Consider the following 10,098-nt stretch of genomic DNA (forward strand, 5'->3'; position numbering starts at 1 on the left):
AAATAACATATTAAACGAAAAGTAATTAATCTTTTATTTTAAATTTATGTAATTAAAAATACTAATTACGAATATTAATTGTTCTTTAAGACAAAAGCTGTCATTGAAAAGCCAAAATAGTTCAAATAAATAAAAGTATAACATTTATGGAAAATATATTTTTCATGAGATAATTTTTATCTCATACACATAAAAAATGAATAAAACCTATATACCAAAATAAAATAAAATGAATAAAACATGTTTTTTTTTCTTTCTTCTTCTTAATGAATCTCCTGTATGAGACAATTTTATTTCATATAATATGCAAAACATATTTTCTAATATTTATTTATCTCATATAATATGAAAAGTATATTCTCCAATATTTATCTCATGTTTATATGTAGTACCTCTTGTCACGGCATTTTTTTTAAGTATTATTGCATGTTATTAGTGTATGAATAATTAAAAAAGATATGTTACACAAAATAATATATATTAAGAGAATTATTTACTACAAAAAGCACCTAACTAATAATGTTATCCCCTTTTTTTTTCTTTTTTTTTTGAAGAAGCTAATAATGTTATCCTTTTTTGTTGGCGGAATGTGATTTACAAACAGGTGGCACTACCATTGTGGCCCAAATCTTGAATAAAACAAAGGATCAAACTACCTCATCATAACAATCACATATTTCATTGATCAGCAATTAAAAAAAAAAACAACAACATTTTTCTAGACTACGATGAACCCCAGAAAGTTCTATTATTTTTTTGTAAGGTTAGCTATGGCTATTGAAGAGGAATCACCTTACAAAATCAAAATAATTAAAAAAGAAAAAAAATTATATTATTTTAAAGAATATAAAATTATGTGATCTTAAGTAATAAAAAGAGATAAATCATGAAAAAAAAAATAAGAATCTAATTTTTTATTTTTTTGGTAAGCTAATCTCTTTATCACAGTAAAATAAAACAAATTATATTATTTAAAATGAAAAAGATTCTTCCCTTAACACAATCACAACAATTCTACAGCATAATCCGCAACAAGAGCAACACTGCCCAAGAACAAACTCATCACAACATAGCAGCTTTATGATAGGTTGGGAATTGAAGTAAATGCAACAAAGAAAAAAGGACTGAAAGACAATCTAGAGCGAGAAGAGGGGTTCAGTAAAAAAAAAAAAAAGGAAAATATTTACAATATAAGATCTGGTTCAAACTCAAAGCCAATCTCAAAATCTACCTTGTGTTGCAGAGCATGATATCCATGATCCTAGACCAAGCTACCCTTAGGCGAGGGTAAACTCTGTTGCGGTATGTTCTTGATTCTCTTACCATATATTCCATGGTTTCTACAAAGAGGTTTAAGCTCCTGATTGGTGGAACATAAAGGGTCAAAGGAACCGCAGAGAAAGCCACTGTGAAGAACAACTGCAGCATATTTTTCTTCTTCCCTGAGACACCCCACCAATTGAAGATTATCGAAAGAAGCAGAAAGAAATAAAGCTGAATCCTTTAAAGGGTGTTTGAATTTGGGTTTTGTTCAATTTTCTGGGATATGAACAAATTTGACTCAAAGGTTGAGGAAGAAGAAAGAGGATGTTTAACTGATATATAAGGGTATTGAATTAACAAAGGAAAGCAGAGAGAGAGAGAGAAAGGTCAAAAAGCAATTTCTGGAAACTTTAGGAAGCTTGAACTAATCGAATCTCCAAGATGATGTATATATTGTATCTATCTCTTCACCCCCCAAGATGCTGATAAAAATTTTACCAAAATAAAATAAAATAATAAGATGCAGATAAATATATTAAAATATGTTATTTTAGTTAAATTATTATATTTTATGCTAAGAAAAATAGTTATACAACAAAAATCATGATTAGAGAATGAGAGATTATTGATATTTTCTTTTGGCAAGCCATAATTTTTTTAATTTAAATATCAAATAAAATATATTAATTTTAAATATATATATATATATATATATATATATATATATATATATATATATATATATATATAGGGGAGAAACTGGGTCAGCCGGCTTTCGGGGGCCTTCGGCTCGACCTACGTCAGGCCATACCTGACCTAGTATATTTCGTAAAATAGGCCGGGCTTGGGTCTTGAAAAAACTTGTTTAATAAAAAGATCGTAGACTCACTTTCACAATGTCTGGCTTATAAGCCTACAGGCCGACCTATATTGTACTATTTATTTAAAATGAAATATAATAAGTATGAGAAAAAACAAAAGATATAAATTTAATCAATTGCAATTATTTATAACTTAATTATATTTGATTATATTTTAATAGAAATCTGACTTTATTTCTTATGAAGAAGTAACCAGCATCTCAACATGTTAGATTGTATATATGAATATATTAAAAAGTTTTTGAGAGATTATACATACTACAAGCATCATGATGTGTTTGTTGGATTCATGTAGTTATTTTAATTTACATAGTATGGATTTGTTTGTTGGATCTGATGAAAAATATGTTATTTAGTTTGAGCTTTTTTCTTTTGAAAGTGACTTAAATACAAATTGTATGAGTTTTGTTGTGATTCATGATTCTGTTTAGACGTTGAAATTATGTTTTTTGGTTTAACAACAGAATTTGAGTATTTTCTAAAGTTGATTCATGGTTCTGCTTGGAAGTTAAAAATTAACAGGCTAACGGGCTAGGTCAGACCATTTGTTTTTTAATAAACGGGTCAAGCCAAGCTAACAGTTAGACTCGTACTAGGCTTGTGTCAGGCCAATTTGAAATTTTTTGACATAGGCTTGGGCTTTTCGAGACAAAGCTTGGCCCAGCCTAACCCACTTTCTGCCCTATATATATATATATATATTGAGAGCATGTTAATTAATGACTCAATTACTCATTTCAGTGTTATTTTCCTGTTGATAGTCTGGTTATTAAGCTTAGCATTTATTCATATACCTCTAATGTGTCTTTTCAATCTTTAGCTAAACTGAGGTGGTTTTGGTAAAGTAATTAAACAATAGTTCTATTATAAAGCCTACTAAACTATTAACGTAGTTTTATCCGAATTTGATATAAATGAAAATGAGATTTTTTATTTATTTATTTTTTATATGCCTCCCCGTATTTTTATAAGTTTCAACTACTAATTCTGAGTCGGGACTTAGTCACAGTTAAATTTTTTTGTTCTGAATACCAAAGAAAACAAAAATATCCCTCCTCAAAGATGTATTTGATGTGAGAACTCGCATTCTCTCTTTCTATGGAATTTTTTAATATGGTCGAGTACTGGTCCTTTCACTAAAAATTTGACACCTAGACCAAACTTTTTTTTCTTCCTTCTCTCCTCAATATTTTCTCTCTTTCTCTCACTTGAGTCCCATCATACTTTTTTTTGGTAACACATTAACTTAGCTCCTCTCTCTATCTACTCAACTTTGTATGGCTAATTGAGTTTTATAAATTAATTAGGTGGAAAATGGAAAATGATAAATAATTTTAAAAAGCAAAAAGCTATGATGCATATCACATCAAATTAATGTCATTAAAAACGTGCTAATGGTAAATAATTTAACTAATTTGCTTAAAATTATAAATTTAAACTTTTTTTAGTGATAAATTTAAACTTGTATGTCACATTATTAAAATAATGGTACATCACAATGTTATTAAACTCGGCCCGGTCTTTGACCCGGTCAAGGTATTGGGTCACTGGGTCACTGGTTCAACCAGTGGGTCACTGGGTCAATTGCATGACTCGGTAAATATATATAAATCTATAATTTATATTAAATTATAAGATCCGTTTGATACATCTAATAAGAAGAATAGGATAAGATAGACTATTTTATCAAGTTCTTATCTATTATTTGATGAACAATTATCCTATTAGCTTTTTTTATGCTACTCACCGTGTAATATCTAAATCCAAGGGGGCCTTGGGTTAAGAGGGGAATAAAACAGGATAGGGAAAAAATTAACCCTTTTTCTAAAGGGCCTTCCATGTTCATTAACACGACACCGGTTGGAGAAGAGCACTGCCTCCTTCCTTCCTCAACGGTGACGATGGCGACATCGCCTCTTTCCTCGACAGCGACCTCAAAAATTAACCCTTTATCTATTCTCACGTTTTGCATTGGGTCTCTGAAAATTATGGGCACAGGTTGGAGAAGAGCTTTCTGCAATGGCGACCCACAATCAACAATCCATAACCAACACAGTGTTAGGAGTTAGATATTTTATGATTAGTTGTTTGACTTGTTCCTGAATCAGAAAATTTTAGTTCGTTTAGTCATTAGTGGGTCCTAAACTTTAGCAACAAGTAGGATCACAATCTAATTTGTTACAAGTCTGTTTTATCTTTTTGTTTTTTCCCGTTGTAGTACAGCCTACATATAGGCCATCAGTCATTCAATAAAACTTATAGAAGCTAATTGATTCTCTCTTTATTTTTATGTTATCTATTTGTAACAGTGGTATCAAGAGCCAAAGAGTACACAAGTGAGAGAAAATTTTTAAAGTGGGTGAGAGTTCCTAGAATGAGCATGTGAAGTCAGAAAAGTGGGTGAGAGTGCTTTTTGCTTTTTGTAGCAAACTAAAGTGAGATAAGGGAGAGCATATACAGTGAGAGAAAAAAAGTAAGTGAGATTTTTTTTTCCTTATCAACGAAAAAGGACGAGAGTAGCCAAAACTGAAAATAAGAGTCATGTGCAGCGATAGTCATGGCCACTGAAACTAATTTTGTCCAACCAGCAATTCCTCGCTTTGATGGTCATTATGACCACTGGAGCATGTTGATGGAAAATTTCTTAAGGTCCAAAGAGTATTGGGATGTCATCACTTCTGGGATTGCAGAACCAGAAGAAGCCACTTTGACAGCAGCCCAACGAACAACTTATGAAGCGACAAAGTTGAAGGACCTCAAAGCAAAGAACTACTTGTTTCAGGCAATAGACAGGTCGACCTTGGAGACAATCCTTTGCAAGGATACTTCCAAGCAGATATGAGATTCTATGAAAAAGAAGTATCAAGGCTCTGCAAGGGCAAAGAGGCAGCAGCTACAAGCTCTTCGTATGGAGTTTGAAACACTACGGATGAAATCAGATGAGTCAATCACAGATTATTTTTCAAGAACGATGGCAATCGTTAACAAGATGCGAACTCACGGAGACAAGACAGGGGACGTCACCATTGTTGAAAAAATTCTTCGATCCTTTACGCCAAAATTCAATTTTGTTGTCTGTGCCATAGAAGAAGCTAAGGATATTGAAGAACTTTCAATTGATGAGCTGCAAGGTTCTTTATTGGTTCATGAGCAGAAGCTCCAAAGCCAAGACCGAGACATAGAAGAGCAGGCCTTGAAGACCTCTACTAATTTTCGTTATTCCACAACAACAAGAATGAATGTTGGTAGAGGGAGAGGAAGAGGTAGAGGATTTTATCAACGCAGCAGCATAGACAAATCTAAAGTTGAATGCTTTAGATGCCATAAGTATGGACACTACAAGTCTGAATGCAGGACCAATCTCGGTCAACGTGTGGAAACAACAAATTTTACTGCAGCAAATGAAGATGATGCAGCAGATGTAGAACAAGATTTTGCAGAAGCAAACGAAGGAGAAGTTCTTCTAATGGTATGTCAAGAGAAAGAAGTGTCTTCACCAGGTTTATGGTACATTGACACTGGTTGTAGCAATCATATGTGTGGTAGTAAAGAAGCATTTTCTTCCATTGACGATACCTATCGCACCAAAGTAAAGCTTGGAGATGATTCTACTATTTCTGTCATGGGCAAAGGTACTGTCCAAGTCTCTGTAAAAGGGAAAATGCAATCCATTACTGATGTTTTTTTTGTTCCTGAATTGAGGACAAATCTCTTGAGCGCTGGCCAATTACTTGAGAAAGGGTATGAAATTGCATTTAAAGGTGGAGCCTGCAAGATATATGATCATCACCAAAACATGCTTGTTCAAGTTGAGATGACAACAAACAGAATGTTTCCACTCTGTCTTCTTAAATCTGATCATACTTGCTACATGGCTAAATTAAAGGAGGCAGCATGGATTTGGCATTTTAGATATGGGCATCTTAATTTTGGTGGTTTAAGGACACTATACCAAAAGCATATGGTGGAAGGACTTCCTCCAATCACAGTTCCATCAGGAGTTTGTGAAGATTGTGTTATCAGTAAACAACACCGAGTTCAGTTTCCACAAGGCAAGGCTTTGAGGGCTAAACAACAGCTGGAGCTAGTCCACTCAGATCTTTGCGGTCCAATCTCACCAGCTTCTAATGGAGGTAAACAATATATAATCACATTCATTGATGATTTTAGTCGGATGGCTTGGGTGTATTTCTTGCAGGAAAAATCTGAAGCTTGTGAAGCATTCAAGAACTTTAAAAGTCTTGTTGAAAAGGAAAGTGGCAATCTAATTAAAGTTCTTCGTACTGATCGTGGAGGGGAGTACAAATCCCTTGAGTTTGATAATTTTTGTACAAAGCATGGAATTCGGAGGCAACTTACTGCAGCCTATACACCACAACAAAACGGTGTATGTGAGAGGAAGAATCGAACCATCCTCAATATGGTTCGAAGTCTGTTGCAAACAAGCGAAATTCCAAAGAAGTTTTGGCCGGAGGCAGTAAATTGGAGTGTCCACCTCTTGAATAGAAGCCCCACATTTGCTGTTCAAAATATGACTCCTACAGAAGCTTGGAATGGAAGAAGGCCGGTAGTTGATTACTTCAGAATTTTTGGGTGTATTGCATATGCCCATGTTCCAGATCAGAAGAGGAAAAAGCTTGATAATAAGGGAGTAAAATGTGTCTTTCTTGGTGTAAGTGATCAAACAAAAGCTTATAAACTCTATAATCCTCTAACCAGTAATATCATAATTAGTCGTGATGTAGTGTTTGATGAAGAAAGGTTCTGGCATTGGGATGATCAAGCTAATGCGGTGGCACCAATTGCAACTGATCTTGAAGAAATTGGTGAGAAAGATCAACCGCACAATTCAGCCTCAACTTCCAACAATTCTGACTCTATAGAAGAAGAGGAAGAGGAGCCTAATCATGAAGCTACAACACATGAACGCCCCCAACGTCACCGACAAAGGCCAGCATGGATGCAAGATTATGAGGTGTCCGGAGTTGATCAAAGTGAGGATCCACTAATCCATTTTGCTTTGTTTGCAGAAAGTGATCCAACTACTTTTGACGAAGCAATGAAACATCAAAAATGGAGAGATGCAATGGATGCAGAAATTGAAGCAATTGAAAAAAACAACACTTGGGAATTAACTAATCTTCCCAAAGGCCATAATACTATTGGTGTCAAATGGGTCTACAAGACAAAGCTAAACAAGGATGGCAACCTTGACAAATACAAAGCACGACTGGTCGTAAAAGGCTACAAGCAAGAGTATGGCGTAGACTACAAAGAGGTATTTGCGCCAGTTGCAAAACTGGACACAATTCGTTTGGTTATTGCATTAGCCGCACATAAATCTTGGCCTGTCCATCAATTAGATGTAAAGTCTGCATTTTTACATGGTGATCTCCAAGAGCTGGTTTTTATTGACCAACCTCCTGGGTATGTGAAACATGATTCTGAGCATAAAGTATACAAATTAAAGAAGGCTTTATATGGATTAAAGCAAGCTCCCCGAGCTTGGTATAGTAGGATTGAAGCTTATTTTTTGAAGGAAGGATTTACTAAGTGTCCTTATGAACATACATTGTTTATTAAGATTAGCAATGGTGGAAAAATACTTTTTGTATGTTTGTATGTAGATGATCTCATTTACACAGGGAATGATGGTGCCATGATGGAGTTATTTAAACAATCAATGATGCATGCATTTGAGATGACAGATTTGGGGCTGATGCATTATTTCTTAGGTATTGAAGTTGATCAATATGTTCATGGTATCTTTGTTTGCCAAAAGAAATATGTGCAGGAGATGTTGGAGAAGTTCTGGTTGAAGGATTGCAATCCAGTTGCCACGCCAATAGAAGTCGGATTAAAACTCGCCAAAAATTCTAGTGGAAGGAAAGTAAACAGCACCATGTACAAGCAAATTGTAGGGAGTCTCATGTACTTAACAGCAACAAGACCAGACATCATGTATAGTGTTAACTATATTAGTAGATACATGGAAAGTCCCACGGAAGAACACCTTCATGCTGCTAAGCGTATCTTACGTTATTTGAAAGGGACTGCATCGCTTGGGCTGTTTTATAGGAAAGGAAAAATTCAAATTTATTTGGTTTCACTGATAGTGATTACGCAGGTGATATTGAGGACCGAAAAAGCACCACAGGCTATGTGTTTATGATTGGTTCAGCAGCTATCTCATGGTCTTCAAAGAAACAACCAATAGTCACTCTTTCAACAACAGAAGCAGAATTTGTGGCTGCCACATCTAGTGCTTGTCAAGCTATTTGGTTGAGGAATATTCTTGAAAACCTTCAGTTCAAACAGAATGGAGCAACCATAATTTTTTGTGACAACAATTCAGCCATTAAATTGTCAAAGAATCCAGTTCTGCATGGGAGGAGTAAGCATATAGATGTGAAGTATCACTTCTTAAGGGACCTTACAAAAGATGGTGTGATTAATCTTGTTTACTGCAGAAGTGAAGATCAAGTAGCTGATTTATTCACAAAGCCCCTGAAAATTGCCACATTTCAGAAGTTACGAAAGCTTCTTGGAGTCTGTTCGATGGATGCCTAAGAGGAGAGCTTGTTTCTAAATTTTAAACTGATCACTTGTGGTTTCAGTTTAAGGGAGGGCATGTTAGGAGTTAGATATTTTATGATTAGTTGTTTGACTTGTTCCTGAATCAGAAAATTGTAGTTCGTTTAGTCATTAGTGGGTCCTAAACTTTAGCAACAAGTAGGATCACAATCTAGTTTGTTACAAGTCTGTTTTATCTTTTTGTTTTTTCCTGTTGTAGTACAGCCCCATCAGTCATTCAATAAAACTTGTAGAAGCTAATTGATTCTCTCTTTGTTTTTATGTTATCTATTTGTAACACACAGAAGCCAAATTCCCCCTCCAACATGTGTCAGTCTGGATTTCCTTTCCAACAACTCACCTTTCCACACCACCACTGCACAACCATCAATCAACAACCAGAAATGAAAGTCTCAGCCCCAGATTTCAAAGCAAAACCACACCCAACTCAAATCCAACCTCTCCTCCAACTTGTGTCGGCACTTGATGATGAATGAGAAGGACAAGATTCTGAAAAGCCATTGCCAAATTGAATACAATACGCTGATAATTTTCACAAATTCCATACCAGAAAAGGAAGGTGGAAAGTTGCAGTTTTTCTTGGTGGTTTGTCTCAGAAGATGTATTCAGCGTTCGAACTCCCACATCGACCAAAACGTGAAAACGCTAGCGCTTTATAAGCCTTCGGACACAGACACGTGATAACTAATGTTCGGTAATGCCTCCTTGTAAGATGGACGGGTTTTAATAATGGGTCGGGTCACTGGTTTTTCTAAGACCCGGCCAAGTTAATGTCGAGTTAACCGGTTCGCAACGGTTCACTTGCACGACCGATCGGATGTGCTACTCGGCCCGGTCCCTTGACCGGTTCACCGGTTTCCGGGTCAAACCGGCTGGTCCGGGCCGGTTTTAATAACACTGGTACATCACATCAATTAGTTGTCTATTTTCCCGTGCCACTATTTTTCTTTTTTTCTTTTTCAGAGGGTATAAGGCTAAGCAAAAGTGAAGTAACGTTTGTCATGATTTATAATCACATTGACAATAAAAAAGCACCTTGTCTTTAGTGATAGCCCTAAATCAATTCAGATGTATTTGTCAATTATTACGGTGTTAATAAGTACAAGTTATACTCTAACTTGTATTCTGTTTTATTCATGTTGGGAAATACTTTAATTTAACTTCTATTATATTACAGGGTAATATCATAAAAAAATTAAACAAATTAACAAGTATGTATAATTATTGAATTTATGTATAATAAAACTAATATTTGTTCAAAGACCTACATTCAATTGAATAAACTATACATTATATGTGTATTTATACTTACAACTATATCTATATATGTGACCTTCTATACAATTATATTTTAATAAAA

The 10,098-nt window shown here is 34.7% G+C and overlaps 1 protein-coding gene across 1 annotated transcript; it reads right to left on the reverse strand.

The window, feature by feature from the left end:
• Positions 1–932: 932 nt before the first annotated feature.
• Positions 933–1,500, reverse strand: LOC133291848 (uncharacterized). Its single transcript, XM_061490176.1, has one exon. The coding sequence runs from the start codon at positions 1,426–1,428 to the stop codon at positions 1,228–1,230; it is 201 nt and encodes a 66-aa protein (XP_061346160.1). The 5' UTR covers positions 1,429–1,500; the 3' UTR covers positions 933–1,227.
• Between the last annotated feature and the right edge of the window lie 8,598 nt (positions 1,501–10,098).

The sequence above is a fragment of the Gastrolobium bilobum genome, unplaced genomic scaffold (genome assembly GCF_033153095.1).
Source record: "Gastrolobium bilobum isolate Gb01-03AN ecotype WA unplaced genomic scaffold, APGP_CSIRO_Gbil_v1 utg44562, whole genome shotgun sequence".
Taxonomy (NCBI): Eukaryota; Viridiplantae; Streptophyta; class Magnoliopsida; order Fabales; family Fabaceae; genus Gastrolobium; species Gastrolobium bilobum.